Source organism: Anser cygnoides, chromosome 1 (assembly GCF_040182565.1).
Source record: "Anser cygnoides isolate HZ-2024a breed goose chromosome 1, Taihu_goose_T2T_genome, whole genome shotgun sequence".
Lineage (NCBI taxonomy): Eukaryota > Metazoa > Chordata > Aves > Anseriformes > Anatidae > Anser > Anser cygnoides.
The window spans coordinates 154,255,105-154,271,555 of NC_089873.1; the positions used below are offsets into that span (position 1 = coordinate 154,255,105).

The 16,451-nt window shown below is 35.7% G+C and overlaps 2 protein-coding genes across 7 annotated transcripts in view; one reads left to right on the forward strand and one right to left on the reverse strand.

Annotated features, from left to right (window-relative positions):
• The window catches only part of FGF14 (fibroblast growth factor 14), a 409,622-nt gene extending 402,976 nt beyond the window's left edge, over positions 1 to 6,646 (forward strand). For all 6 annotated transcript variants that reach the window (XM_048072734.2, XM_048072731.2, XM_048072732.2 and 3 more), the window contains 2 exons: positions 2,039 to 2,237; positions 4,770 to 6,646. In XM_048072734.2, the coding sequence (XP_047928691.1) occupies positions 2,039 to 2,237; positions 4,770 to 4,906 (336 nt within the window). In that variant the 3' untranslated portion in view covers positions 4,907 to 6,646. The remainder of the gene's footprint in view (positions 1 to 2,038; positions 2,238 to 4,769) is intronic.
• Positions 6,647 to 7,730: 1,084 nt separating this feature from the next.
• The window catches only part of ITGBL1 (integrin subunit beta like 1), a 153,423-nt gene continuing 144,702 nt past the window's right edge, over positions 7,731 to 16,451 (reverse strand). The window contains exons 10-12 of the mRNA XM_048072730.2: positions 14,292 to 14,405; positions 12,667 to 12,781; positions 7,731 to 12,153 (exon numbers count right to left, since the gene is read on the reverse strand). Coding sequence (XP_047928687.2) covers positions 12,690 to 12,781; positions 14,292 to 14,405 — 206 coding nt within the window. The 3' untranslated portion in view covers positions 7,731 to 12,153; positions 12,667 to 12,689. The remainder of the gene's footprint in view (positions 12,154 to 12,666; positions 12,782 to 14,291; positions 14,406 to 16,451) is intronic.

The window sequence follows — 16,451 nt, forward strand, 5'->3', positions numbered from 1 at the left end:
AATACCTGTGCTAGGGTGTAGCAGGTAGTCTCTCTAGCATGCCACCCAGCCTTCTGGTTTTGAGTCTCCTTGAGCCCTACTGTGATTTGAAATCAGCAGAGGGGAAAGGAGAGTAGCAAAAACAGCAGCCGCCTTGGAAGAGGGGGAGAAAAAAAAAAACGTGGCAAAAGAGAAGCTGCTGTTAAGAAATTTCCTCTCATGGGTTTTTGGTGCCTCTAGTACAGATTGTATTTGCATTTCTGCATATGTACATAAATACATCCGTGCACATAGGTGGTAAAGAAGTGGTGGTGCAAAAAGATGGCCATTGCACACATCAGAGAATATATCTTTCATTTTTAGGTGTTACCTATAGACCCTAAGTGTACTTGCTCACACAGTCAAAGCGACCTGTTTCAGGGCAGGTTCCCAGATTTTTTCTTGCCTGCTGCAGTAACTGCTTTTAGTGTGCTGTTGGAGAAAATACACTAGTTCTTTTTATTTGAAGCTAAAAGTTACTCCATAATTAAGAAAGCTTAATCACTTAAGACAGCTTTGCTTACAGGTGGTAACTTAAGCCATGACAATACAAATACTGTATACCCATAACATTAAAAGAAAACTTGTTTGTGCACTAAGTGACATTTAGTACAAATACAGAAGAGTACTTCCATCTCTGCTTTCCCATGTGGGGAAGTGTATCTTTAGGCACTTTGATTTCCAGAAAGGAAAACCATTAAGACAGAAACAGCTGTGAAATTCTTAAAACATATAGGCAGCTGATGTTGGGCTGCAGATCCTGAAAACATCTGCTGAGCTTTAACTGAGTATTGCACGGAGCCAGTAGCAGAAAGAGAGAAGTAGAGAAAGAAAGAAAAGATACTGTGGTGGAGAAGAGAATATATATTATATTTCCAGAATTTTATTTCTTAAGAAAGATAACTGAAAGTAATATAAATAAATAAAAATAAGAAGAAAAAAAAAAAAGGGGATTTAGGGCTAAGAACTTTGTGCTCTGGAGGCTTAGCAAACCGTCTTCCACTTTCCTACTTCCACCTTCTCCTTTTATGATGGGATTATTGTCCGCAACCTTCAACAGATATGACCAAAGACTGAAAATCAGTCTACATTCACACAGAATCCCATTTTCTCATGATAAAAAGTGTAAATTAAATTTAATGTACATTTAAATATGTAATTTTATTTGTTTATTAACTTGCTGTTTTGTGTGGGTTTTTTTTTGTTTCTTTTGTTGTGTCTTTTTTTTTTTTTCCCCCCTAAGGACCTTGGTAAACTGTCCCAATATATGTTTACATTCTTTATTTTACTATTGTTTTACTACTCGTTTTTATTTAAAGTTAAAAGAATATGGCTACTGGGTCTGGAAGTTAGTGCATAGGTTAATCTTAATAAAGAGTTCAGAACAACTGCTCTGTTACTGAACGTGACTTTTGGAAACACTAACAATATTGAGATGAATGCTGAGGATGTCAATAGGAATTGCATTTCTTTGTACATAAATCTGTACATGAAAATAGTGTTGTCCTGCAGTGTTACAGGCCCCAAGGCCTACTCTAGGAAATAATATATTTTATAATATGTTGGTAACATCAATTTTTAAGCATTAAATATTAGTTGTTGTAAACCATAGAGGGACTTTATTGCATTTATTACACCTGCTGAGTATGCTAAAACTGAACAATTGTTTTCTCATCAATGTTATTTTAGCACAGACTTTCTTAATCAAGAAAAACAAGCATATCCTTGCAGAAAAGCAAGAAAGAACTATACCTATATTTTAAATAGTGTTTTTATGTTTGTGCTGCTTCCTCTGTATTTGAAGATATACTATCCCTGTTGCACAAACAGGGAAAGAGAGGCATCCATGAGAGGTGAAATAACTTCACCTGGAGGTCATCTAGAGGAAAACAAATCTTCTGGTCTCAAAACAGAACCTTTTATAAGTCTTATATTAAACTAATCAAGAGATGTTCATGAGTTAACAAAACAGAAACAGCACTTCAGAGATATCATTTAACATTTACTTTTCCTCCCACAGGAACTTTTTACACCAGAGTGCAAATTCAAGGAGTCTGTTTTTGAAAATTATTATGTAATCTACTCGTCCATGCTCTACAGACAACAGGAGTCCGGAAGGGCCTGGTTCTTGGGGCTGAACAAGGAGGGGCAGGTCATGAAAGGAAATAGAGTAAAGAAAACAAAACCAGCAGCTCATTTTCTACCCAAGCCATTGGAAGGTGAGGTTCAGTCCATCACTGGCAGATCTTCCTATAAATCCCAAGAAAAGAAGAGGGAATGGTTTCTAAAATATCTTTTGCGAATGCGTGTGCCACACACAGGGGTCGCTCCAAGTGACAGTCGCCAAGATTCATGGAGCAGATTTGTGCTTTGGCATATTGATGCTAGAAAGGACAGGTCGAAAAACATTATTTCAAGGGATTAAGAGGTGATTTTGCAAGAAAAGAAATCTTTTGTGGAAGTGCTTTTTGCTGTCTTTAAAATATTCTCTTGCTAGCAGCAAAAATTCTTGAGAGTCTTGCAGTGAGATAATACTCTTTTCATTAATCAGAATGAATTATTGGATGTTGTAGGATAGTTGGGAGTTATAACTGGAATGGATGAAATGTCAGTATTTCAAGGTAAAAACCTTCTAATACAAAACACAAAGGTCTGTTTATAAAATAAATCATACCGTAATACTTTTGTTGACGATGTAATGCACATAACTTGTGTAAGCTGGCCATTAAACAAAGGTAGAAGCAGATAAAAGTCTTACTGACCTTACCCACTAAAATGGTGTCACACATTCCTTGGAAAACTCATTCACTTATATCTTGGAAATAGAATTTATGATCAATCCTATTTATTCGTGTCCTGTCCTGGCAGCACTTCAAATTTCACTGAGATCATTGCTACACACAGCCTCAGTCATTCTGAAAATTATTTCATTACTTAACATCTTAAAACACACACAAGTAATGCTTTAGTCAGCAGTCTCATTTCTTTCTTTTAACATTTTAACTGAAAGTTTTGATTAATGGATCAGTTTGTTAAATGTTTTAGATTCTTTATGATGAAACTCTGAACAATCCTATGTTTTAAATTCATCTTTGAACTCAGGCTGATGCCTTTGTGTTTCCCTTGTTTTGCAAGTTTTATATATTTCCATAAGCTTTCTATTCTATTGACATTTTATAAGTCAACCTCTGTAAATTATAAGAACTGTAGGGGGAGATCCCAGTGCATTTTTAAAAGTAACATCCATTCCTATGGATTAGGAAAGAAACAATTTTTTTCGTAAATGTTTGGATGGTCAGATGCTTCCAAAATAGCCCAGGCAAGGCATAGAAATATATATATATATATATTTTATTTATTTTTTACATTGCCCACGACAGTTATTAAATATTACAGCTCTTCTATGTTATTCCTTAGTTTATAGTTTCATCTCATATTATTTGACTTAATATTTTTTGTAGGTCACAGTGTTACTTCATCAAGCTCTTTAATTAACCAGAAAACTGTCCTAAACACAGCTGTGGGGGCTCGCCTTGAAGACAATCATATCCAGACTTATGTACTCTAGAGAAAACATTTAATTTCAGACTTTCAGAAGCCATAAAAGGATTTAGATTATGGCACTGGAAATGTTAGAACAAGTATTTGATTAGTTATCAAATTTCATATTTATTATGAAACCCCACACCACCGAAGATTAAGGCCCATACTTTGATGCTCCTGCCTCCTACTCTAATTAGCCAAGGAATTAAGGGATTGTGCTCTCTATAGCAGCACACATCCAGCCCCCAAATCATAGTGTGATGATTAATTCCTTTGACTGCTTTGATATGTCTTTTAACACTGCTCTGGTATATTATAAATAAATACTACTGAACTTAGGTGTAAGTGGAAATATTACCTGATTCACTGACATGGAAAAATAAAGTGAATGATCCAAGAGCATTAATCATTAAGGCAGCTTAATGCTGGAACTGTGTAATTGAACACATGTATTTTCCTCAAAGGATTTGAAGTGGTTAGATAGGGACTGAAGCCCAGAGGCAAAGTTTTAATTCATCTAAGAATTCTGTTAATAGTTAATTTGGAGTTTTCTACACTTTGTTCAGTGAAGATAAGTGGATCCTGCATATGGTTTTGGAAAGGAATAAAACCCCCAAACTTCATGTGGACTCTGCAGAACACACCTGGACGCTTCTTCAGTGAAGACCTCAAGAGATCATGGCCAAGGTCCTCAGACTTTGGAGCCAGATGTACAAATAACTTAGCACAACTGTACCCAAGCCTAGTCTTGCAATGTAGGACTGAAAAAGGACATTTAAGTCTAGACAACTCATAACACTTTACTTCTAAAAACTCATAGAATATTTATTTAAGGGTTGTAGATATGTGTGTATATAAAAATATATGTACATTGTTATGCCTGCCTCATGCATAGACAGAATGGTAGAGAATGGTAGTTTTTAATTTCTGAGGCTTCTATAGTTTACTTTTAACAGGCAAACATACAATTTCCTGCCGTTTTTAACACAGACATGGCAGAAGTGAGAAATGTGGAGGGTCAAGCAGAGATAACAGTCATGTAAAACAATCCTCTGTCAAAGTAAATAGTTTCCCTTGCATGCAAAAGAAACGTGGAGTATATTAAAATATTAGTTATTGTAGATGATTAATCTTATTTGAGTTATGTTCTTAAATGAGATACATCTTTAAGAATGTCTCTTTTTTTTTTTTTCCTTTCCTACCCTCAGTTGCCATGTATCGAGAACCATCTTTGCATGATATTGGAGAAACAGTGCCAAAGGCTGGGGTAACTCCAAGTAAAAGCACAAGTGCATCTGCAATAATGAATGGCGGCAAACCAGTTAACAAGAGTAAGACGACATAGCCAGATCCTCACAGGTGTTGTGACTGACTGAGTCCCGAGTGCAGTTGAGCAATTTATCCTTGCCGGACTTCCCCTCTGCAGTGTCTGTGGATCAGCTCGCAGCAAGTACTTGCGTGTTGCTGTTTCTGAACTGAGTTGTCGCAAGCGGATAAATCTCAACATGTAGCTCCCCCCACAACAAGAAGACACCTGGATGAACCAGCTAAACTCAGACCATGGAATGCCCTACCAGATATCGGAATGCCTTTTTAATATCTTTTCTGTGACTGTGACACTTCATGTGAATGACATACTTCACAAGTACACTTGATACCTTGCCTGCTGACAATTACCCATAATCCCTTTTTGAGTCCAGTTTCAGCAAAATCCATGTGTTTAAGTTCTATTTTGTAGCACACAAATAATCAAGTAATTTCTAGGTAGATGCTGTAAACCTGTGCTATTATGGATTTCTCTTCTTCCCTTTTTTATAAGGCTGCTCGCTCCACTGTCTGTGACCTTTTGCAGGGATTGTGTTTCTCTATAACTTAAGTGTTGCCGGTGGCTTAGTTTTGAAAGCAATCAGGGAATCAGGAAGCCTTCAAAAATCTATTATTACGAATTATATCTATAAAGAATAGGATCGTTGTCTCTGGCTTACAATGTTGATCAATGTGAATACTCTCTAGTAACAGATACCGTGCTTCTGAGGTTGGCATTATAGTGGAGGGAAGAGTGTCAAACACAACCAACAAGAAGTTTTCTGAAACGCGTGTTTGGCATCCCCCTATAGTTTCTTTGTGTGTGTGTGTTTTATACATATCACAGGCTTACTGGTAATGGTAACATTTGCCTTGCCCAGCGAGCAAGACCCACTCGTTTTTGGGAAAGTGGGTCCAAAGAATTTTGTAGGCCTTGTAGGCCTGAATTAAGGCTCATTTTTCATCTACTAAATCTTCATTGTTTGAAAAACAACCACCACCAATAAACAAAAGAAGTTAAGATTAACCAGAATTGCGCTACCTAAATCCATTTCAAATATAATCCTTTCCTGTTTTTAAGGAACAGAACTTAATGCCATTGTTATTTTTGGCTGATTTCCACACCTACTTAGCAAAGCATGGGCAAGGATGTTGTTGTGTTCTTTTTTGCAGCACCAATGCAAAGGGTAGTTAAAAATTATAGTTTAATATTTCTGGTGTTTTAAAATAAAAAGTTTTAAAACTGGACATATTACTAAACTTTATTTTTATTTTTAGCTAAGCATGCAAAGTCCAGTCCTATGTATCTCACTGATATTCCAGTACGTACCTCTACCCAGCTTCCTAGGATAATATGCCCACCAAATTGCTAGATTGAAGGTGCCTTGCCTTGATCTCTGTCTACTGTACTTTCTCCTACATGAACCTAGAAGAAATCAAAAACATTACAAAATTGAAGCCTTGGATCATATTATGAGAAACACTATCATCATTTTGAGTTTGTCACTTCTGAACAATGAAACCGATGTTAGGGGGAAAAAAGATTTAAACAGTACCACAGAGATGCCACTGAAGTGTTACATACTTAAGTTACGTGCTTTCAGAAACTAAGAATGTGGATAATCTCTGTATGCTTACTAAGGTATTTGTTTCTCAGAAAGGGCAACAAGGACCAAACTGTACCTCAGTCTGGAAAACTGTGTGACAACACTCTCTTGGCCTCTTGCTGTTATCTTGATATTTAAAGACAAAAAAAAAAAAAAAAAAAAAAAAAAGGAAATCATCGATTCCTTTTTCACTATTGTATTTCTTGCAGTTTATTTTATCATGTCTTTGTGCTGTAGTGTCCCTAACAGAGACCACTGGCTATTTCAAACTTCCTATCTGCTCAGCTGAATAACTGATTCAGTCTAAATGAACTTTTCATGCTAGTTTTCAAATGTGTTCTGTTTTTATATGCAACTTTTAGTGCACTGTTCAAGGAAGCTACTATAAAGCTGCTAAATTCTGATTTCTTTTTTGGTAGGCCAGACTTCCTTGTTTATATATATAATATGAGAACAACAAGCGAACACTTGATGTTGGGTCTTTCCAGGGAGGGAATGAGTCAAGCATGAAGCCATGCTTGACCATATACAAAGAAAACAAAATAATACAAAGCTAATTTAATACTGTGATAAAAATGCAACAAATCTTTAACTTAGACTGTGCCCTTGCCTGCTAGCACTAAATGTGTGTGTGGGGGGGAAAACAACACTTTGATAAAAACCTCGGTGCACCTTTCTCATCCCACCCAGTCCAGTGGGATTTGTGCACCATCCCTGAGGAAACAGAACAAAACCAAAGCAACTCACACGATGAGTTGGCGGCTTGCTTTGCATCAGGAGGACCCATGAGAGGCAGCAGCCTTGATGCTGTCCTACCTGCTGGGTCTCTGAGGAGAAGCAATTCACAATTATTTCGAGTAACCTAATACAGCTGAAGGCTATATTCTCTTTCTCTCTCTCACCTAATTTTTTTGAGAGCTCATGAGGAGGGAATACATGTGTTCATGTCCCAATCCAGCTGTCTTTTGACTCTTGCCAGTGTAAGAGCCTGGGGAGAGACAGGACTGGAGAACTGGCTAAGTTGTGCAAGGAGCTTCTGATTCATAGCCTGATGCTACATAAGTATGCTTTTTAACATTAAACTTTCAATCCCAGGTAATTATAATCTGAGAACCAGTTTGGGGGGGGCTACAATTAAGGCCAGGTTTAATTTTTGTAAGCAGTTAATACATTCTGGAAATGCACATAATATTTTTAATTTCTATTTTTGTTTCTACAGTCTAAATTCATGTGTGTTTAATCTAATTAATAGATGTCCTATTTTTATTTATTTTTTCTAGTCTGTTTAAACATTAGCAAAGGTGTCTTTGTGCTTTGGTTTCTCCATTTAATTTTGTCTCATCTCATCCATCGCATGGGAGAAGGATGGCAAGGATGAACTGCATGTAGTAGGTTGTATCACAGAATTGTTGGTCTGTATTACTGAATTTACAAACATACATGCAAAGAGTTTGTCTGCATTGTACAGTTTGTGTTTAATATTATTTGTTGTATACACAGATTCAACATGATGAATAAAACATTTATATGAAGGCATACCGAAAAACGTCAAGAAAGTTTATGTAAGAAGTGCAAAACATCATTGTGCTGGCCACAGTTTGGTGAAACTTCATATAAACAGGCTGGCAAACTCGATTCTCCCCTTTCACCATGCCAAAGAAAATTTTAGCTCCTTAATATAATACCTCTCTTGCTGTTCTCCAGGATGAGACTTCACCATTTTGTTCCCTCCAAAATTAATTTTGCTGTTAAGTGAAAGCTGTTTCCAACTGTCTGTTACTACTAACATACTGTATAGTAAACCTGATGGAATCAATTTGTATTTACAGATTGAGTGTTTTGTACTTACATGTCCACCTGTCTGTGAATTTGCAGCTTTTGCATGCTTGCTTTGTATTTTGTTCTTTTGGGTTTTATCTAACCTCACAGAGACTGTTTGCACAGCAATCTAACTTCATCTTACCATTTCATAATGCACATAAATGTTAATGCTGCACATAGGCATCTCTTTATATTTTTTTAATCTGCATTTCAACTACAGTTTTATTTGGCAAAATCAGTCACACCTGCACAGTTTTACAAATCCAGTTTTAAGTAGATATGAACCACTTCAACAAAGCACTGTTCTGTTGTACTTCAAATATTTTATAAATACACAAGCATCCTTAAAAGACATTATAGAGCCTATAGAAAAGTGTTTGTAGCTTTTAAATTCTTTGTAGTTGACATAACACAGCTTTTGCTTCATATGATAGGATTTTTAGCCACTCTCAAATCATATTTTTAATATAATGTCATTTTCATAAACTTTAATATGTGTAGAGTTAGGTTGGTCCTTAATAAACTGCCCCCAAATATAAATAAAAAGCAATTCACTTTGACTGTGGTATATGCCTGAAACAACGTTTAAGAACTCTGGCCTTTTCTGAACTTTTTCTCTTTGTTTAAAAACACTGTAGGTGATGAGGTGTGAAAGGAGGAAGTTTGGTCCACACATTAAAAGCGTGTCTTGCTGATCCATCTCTTTACTGGTATAAATCAGAAATTATTCAGCTCCATTCAGATGGGAATGCAAGTGAAATTAGACAAAGTAAGAAGGTTATCTTTCTTTTAAATGCCCCTTTTGATAAACTCATATACTGTGCAATGCATTTTAAAATGCATAATAACAGGTTTTGTGTGTTTTTTTTTGTGTGTGACTAATGCAAATGCTATGATTTATTTTTAAAGATGTAATAAAATCTTTGTTCTATTACCTAGTGACAAAAATACTCAGATTTTTTTTCATCACAGTATCATTTAGCTACAAAGTAAGATGTTGTTCTGTCAAGAAACAAGGACAGTGCATCGGAAATGTCAAAGCAGGTACAGGATTAAATGTTCCTGTATGTGTTTCTGTTAGAGTGTATGGCCAGGGAAAAAAGGATCATGAGGAGGTTAATAATTTACACAAGCAAATCAATCCACAGCTGTTTTATAGATGATTTTACAGATGTTATATACAATAGGCATACTCATGAAAGTCTATTGTAGAACCGTTCTTCACACTTCTGGATTGTGTTCTTTCTATCAGAACAAAGCAAGGCTGTAGTATCATTGATTATAAGCTTTATCAATCTATCCATTATGAATTCCCCATTTATCCAACTTGTTTTCACCACCTACAAACACCTTTTGCCACTGGCCTTGGAAGCAAGTTTTTACATCCGCCACATGCAAAGAATCAGCCGGTATGTTTCAGTCCCTTGTGCCTCTTCCCGCTATTAGTGTTTATGTATCTGGAATTCCTGTGACACGGAATGAGGTGTTAAAAATCACGATTTATTAATACAGCTATTATTTTCACATATGCGGAATAATAATCTTATTTCTTCCGATCTCATTTTTCCAGTGAGGAAATGAGCCACAAAACAGAACTGCTGGGAGTCCCATCACCAGTTACCTCAGCATGAAGGGGGTGGGAGGAATGTTCAAGCAACGTAATAAGAAACAGAATAAAAAGTGGAAAGGAAAATATGTATTCATTATATTTTAGCAATCTTAGAAAATATTTTAAGGTTTATAGTGATAGCACCATTTGGTTTGATAATTTACATTTTAATTAGCCACTGACAGTAGTTGTCTTAGAATATTCTAATGTTTTTCCATATATACCTCAACAAAAAATGCAGATAACACTTTTGAAATTCTATGGCCATGTAATCCACTCAATAGCCAAAATGTTGACTTTGATTTAAAAAAACAATCGACCAACAAACAAAAGAAAACAGAATAATCTTACACTGTTTAGGTATATAAATTTTAAATGAACGCAAACTACAAAGTAAAATACATCAAATAGGACATTGTAACCCTCTAAAGAATCCTTTTTTTTTTTTTTTCTATGGACATGAGTACCTGGAATTCCAAGGCTGGTCTATGGTACGTATAAATAAATGAGTTTGTCGTACCAGGAAACAAGTCAAAAGCATCCAATGAATCTAGAAAGAGTTTTGATTATCACAGAATACTTCTGTTATTACAATACTAAATACAAATGGAAGGAAATCAAATACAACTTTGTATTTTTCATTGTTTGCTCTCTGACTCAGCAGAAAAATATATGTGAAAAAACACTGATTATAAGAGGATTGTCAGCAGTATTCATAAATACAAACAAACTCAACAATCTGTGCTACCCAGATACCAGGGCTGACAAAATGAATATATGTTAGAATTTAAGAAAATATTCCTGTTAAGCTATACACAGTTTAAGAGTTATAAGTATAAAAGATAAATAATTATTTCAAGATGAATTTTACTTTGAAGTTTCTTAATACTGTATCAATACATTTTAGAACTCTGCCTGATATTTTGGTTATCTAAAAAGAGAGCAATTAGCAGCTTTGGGATAAATGTCTCATTATTTATGTGCATAACTCCCATATAAGTTATGCATGGACATTTGGTGATTTTACTATGCCTCCCTGAGAACATAGGTTTCACAGGCTTCACTTTTAGAAAGAAAGAATTCAGGTTAAGGAAACAAAAATGGGAAAGATAAAGCTACATGTGAAGGGGGAATAATGAAAGTGACTAAATACATTCATTCAATTTTTTTTGCATTTTATTATATGTTCTGTACCATTGTATTTTCCTATTTCAAAATTGCCCTTTCTAAAAGAAAACAGATTTCTAGACAAATAATGGAAATACCTTTTTCAAATGATATTATGGTTCCCTTATTTCTGAGTCATGTACCTCTTCAAAAATCAGGACCTTGGCACCTAAACCACAATGTTAGTTTGATATTAAAAAGAAGTTATTTTCAAAACATTTAAGCAATTTCTTGCTCAATCATGATTTCACAAAATGTAAACACTTTTGAAACTAAAATGTATGTATTTTTTTGCTCTGAGGAATTAAAGGGCTGCCAAACCTACATGTATTAAAAAAAAAAAAAAAAAAAAAAGAGAGACTCATGTAAATAAGGTAGGGAAGTCCCAATAGTTGTGCATCGTTCATAACTCAATGTGAATTTCACACTGAGCATATCATCATTGGAAAATAAAAATAAAATTTTTGTTCATACCACTGCTTTGTTTGTATTTACTGTATTAAAACTTCAATTACTTTGTTTTCATTGTTTAAGCATCTTTCGTGGAGACCAGACTACTGCACGACACATCTGATTTTGCAAGTCAGTTGACCTTCAGGCTCCCAACTTCTTTGAAATCAGTAAAAGTCAATGAATACCATATGTGACAGTGCAATCTGTTCCAAGCAGTGATTTCTAATAACATACAGAATTGTCATCCTAAAAGTTATTAGTATAACAAATTTTCATTTGCTTTACTTTCAAAAGGACTAGGCAGCTATACATTCATAAAACAGTATGAGAAAAGTACATGTGAGTTGCAGGTTATATATTTGGAATAGCTAATCATATATTTATTTCTTTATTAGTTTAATTCCTTATACTTCTATAGGCTATGCATTTGAAAGTATTGTAGTATGTAGAATGGATAACCAACTTATGACACTTCAACAGAAACTAAGAAGTTCTTTTGCAGACAAGGGTATCTTCAAACATTTTGGGTTTTCAGTCTGTGGTTGTCATGTAACTGAACATCAGTTATACAAATACAATTCTTTGACTAAAAAAATGTTTTGATAAGCTTCTTTACTGCTTCCTCTGGATCTGGGGAATAATCAGGATGGTTAGAAAGAAAAAAGGGTCAAACAAAGTATTTGATAAACAGCGTAAAATTAATCAAATTAAGTATTTGACAAATACTTAACTAGTGCTACTCTTATACTGCAATACTGTTGCATACTGATATGGAAAGCTGACAACCAAATAGATAATGTAAAAATAAAAGGCTTTCTCACACTTTTCCCCAAAGATTGCTTTAGAAATAGGCATTAGGGGTGTAATTTCAGCCCCACTGAAGTTACCGAAACACCGTAGAGGGCCAGGTTTTTTTTATAATTTCAGCGTTTAGAGCTTGGACTGTTCTGCTCCCAAATTATTATTATTATTAGTTTTCTCATTCATTTCTTTAAGGAGCAGACTCTCACATTACTGTTCTAGAGTATTTACACCCATGTATATGTGCGGGAATGCACACCCACACAATGATTACTTCCAAATTAAATGTTCTAGCAGCCTAGAGAATAGTCAGACCAAAAAAAAAAAAAAAAAAAAAAACACCTCTAAGTCTCTGGTGTCTTTTGTTAAGGGTATTCTGTCCCCAGCCAGATTTCACAAGCATTTCCATTCCATCCTTCCCAGCATTCGCAGTTTCCACAGTTACAAACACCATTGCCTAGAACAGAATGAATAAAGAATGAATAAAGGGCAATTACCATTATTGAAATGTGCTACATCAGAATGTGTTATATGAGGAGGAAAAAGCTGTGTTAAAGTAGCTGCATTGTTCCTTTATCATTCCCCCAACTTTTTTTTTTTTTTTTTTGGTGGAAGGAAGCAATTATTCTACCATTGCATTAAGAAGCCACCTCAAACTCTCAAACCCACATTTACATAGAATTAATAGGCATTCTCTCAATAATGCCATCAGCAGAATTGCAAATATTGTAATTATGCCACTGCTATTTGCACCCAGCTGTTGAGGCTCACTGTTCACCCTGTATGTTGAGGTACAAAAAGAAACAAGAATTTTTTTTTAATGATGATGCAGAGATAAAATGTTACAAACAGAATAATAATAAAAACATCCCTTTGAACCTGAAAAACTTTAAACTTAAATTCTCAAAAGTGTTATACATATATTATAAAGCTCTCTGTTAGATGAAAAATGCATTGGTACTGTTTTGCAAAGGGAAAACATTAAGTACTGAGACCCATATTTTGATGTTATTTCAATAATTTTCATGACTCCTGGATGTTCACCTGGAGATCTCTACAGCCTGGGTTTCTGATGTGAGATGCTCTTCCTACCGACTTTATGAAGGTCTGTGAATGGCCACTGCAGCTATGAATCAGGCTTTTGTTGCTTCTGTACTGGCTACTTGCCCCAGAAAAGGACCCTTGCTAATTGGGCTAGCTGGGATACCACATTTGTGAACACAATTTACTACTGTCAGCCTGACTCTAATCATCTCACAGATTTCCTCCACAACTAATAATTGCTCAACAAAGATTTTCTAAAATTAAGCTCTGTAACAGGAAGCAGCCAGCAAGTTAATTTAACAATTCCCTTGTTACTGCTTGTCACCAGATTTGTCATGAGGGTTTGCTGGCAGCCTGCCCAATTTTATTTGCATCTGCCACCTGAATACTTGGACAATGTTAGGATGACACCGCTTTAATCACTGGCCATCATGTCATAAGAAAACTGTCAGGTATTTCAACTTCCCACAGAGAACTGTCTCATTGAAGGAAGATCCCTTAACCAACACCTCTATGCCTCTCACCTACCAAAGATCATCAGCCAAGTGAATGTTTTCTGTGACATAAATGTATTACACACATAGAAAATCCAGCACAAGAGCAAAAGTTAAAGAAAACTTATGATGACAATGCTGCCACTGTAAATTCTTTGTCAAAGAAGAGTCAATTGTCGTCTACTACAATGGAAATTGTGGATGGATTTCATAGCTGTTTTACTTATCTAAATTCATACTCGGACTTTCAGATGTTGATTTGAAATCTTAAATTGATTATCACACTGGATGAAGAAACAATTACAGTGTGTTTGAATAACGCACAAATGCACTTCCTCCATAAGTGGTGAAAGAAGATGGGCTTTGTCTAACAATTCCCATCAGAGCTGTTTGTTTCTTAGAGCAATTAAGTGTTAGCCCATACTGCACCTGTGCAAATGAGACCATCATGTTTGTCGCAGTCTCTGTCATCACATTCACAGAAATCGCCCGAAATGTACCATTCCTGTGGTGAACAGATGCACTTTCCACAGTGGCAGGAACCTGAAATCACAAAGATTATTACTCACAGTCAAAGAGCACTGTCATTTTCAGGCTAGAAAATAACATCCCCAGACATGCGTGCACACACGCGCACACACATGCACAAAATTGCTACCTAAGAAGCTACTGTATAAAAGAAAATAATCAAGCTAAAAGCTTTTTGAATAAAAGGATTCTTTGAAAGTGACCGTGAGTATGGCAGGACGTTCCTCCTAATGCTTTCATTCTGCTTTTTCACTTAATCAGGACTCACAATTTGAGGCTTTCCTTTGGTTTCCGAGACCTACAATCAGGGCCACTCTTCCCAGAAACTGTTATTTATTTATTTTTCCTTTTTTTGACTGGAAAAAGCTCAAATTGTCCTTGACCCACTGTTACTGAAGGCAATATAATCATACCAAGAAGAAAATGGCCCTCTTCATCTAATGCCCTTAGGGATGTGTCTACAAAAGACCCAAAGTCTACCATTTAGACCCAAAAAATCTTCATCACCACAAATTACGCTGCTCTACCTCCCATGGAATAACTAAATATTTTCTCTAGGTCAGGAAGTGTTTGTGCACATAATTATGTGCATAATTGTGCACATAATTATGTGAATAATTATTCAGCAGTTTGCTTATTCCTGCACAGTACCCCAATGCCCCTTGTTGGGACAAACTGCTCTCCTCCTTTCCAGGGACGTCAGGTCGCACCTCCCCAGGCGAAGGAGGGACTCTGTGGTGGCATTCAGGTAACACCGCCCATAACCCACCAAGAAGTGGGGTGGAACCAGAAACTTCCCTTTAAGGAAAAACTCAAGAGACATCCCTATCTTCAGGAGAAGGTTCATGGCTCTGAATCCTGAAAAAGGACAGTTGCCCCTGGACAATCATATGTTGAGAAGTCTATAGTTTCAGAAGGGTCTGAGAGGCTTTTCTGCAACTATAAATACCACTGGTTATTTCCTCCTGGCTGACTGCAACATTTGGCTGAAGAAAGCTGGCTTTTATGAAGCCCATCCTGAGCTGCCGGAACCTCCTTCTCTATACAGAGTTCAGACACTTAAATGCCAAGGTGAGGAGCTTAGCAAAAAATCCTTTGAGCAAAAATTCTTTTGTGGACCTAGCTCTAAGAGGACATTACAGCACGCAGCAAAACAAAACTATACAAAAAAAGCTCTAAAAAAAGAAAAACCCACCAAATAAATGATAACAAAGAATACATTTGCAGCTTTCATTTATGGGAGGTGGAGTTTAAAGTGACCAAAGAAGCTGTTGACCTTTAACAGGACATACTTATAAATGAGTTAGATACTGTTGAAAATCACACCTTTTTGCAATATTTCCAGAATGATTACAGCACAAAGCCACCGATTTCTTTAATGCATTATTAAAAAAATTATATAGAGAGGGAAGCTTGATTCCGTCAAACATAACTTAAACAGAATGCATGGGTTACTTAACAGGGGCTGACACGCCTTTCCATTCCTTTCACTGACCTCTGAATAAAATCCAATTTTTTTTTCTTAAATGTAGATTTGTTGACGTCAACCAATTTTCCCATTTTTTTTCCATAAGTGCTAAAGTCTCTCTGATCACTGAAACTTAATTCTTTAAAACTTCAGAGCAGCCTCAGCAGAGTAGCTAATTTTTTCATTAAAATTTAACTCATTTATTCAGTTTATTGTAAGTTGACAAAAATTAATGCCTACTTTTAGAGAAATGCTTTAACCTGGAACATGTAAACTTACACTGGAAGAACTAATGATTGGAACATTTGGGGATGGGAGTATTTGGTTAAGTATCTGTTTTTTCTGTGAGTTCAGTGTGTATTGCTTACTGTGCCATCAGCATAGTAAATATTGACATGCCTTACAAGAATAAAAGATGACATTACACAAATAGGCGATGGAGAATTGCATATATATTGAATGGTCACTCTATAGGAGCTACACTAAGACATACTTGAGTGTCATTAAACCAGCTATCCCTGTTTATAAAAGCTAGAAGGTACCAACAGCCGAAAATAATGATGAATAGTATGAGAGTTTTAGTGAAATTAAAA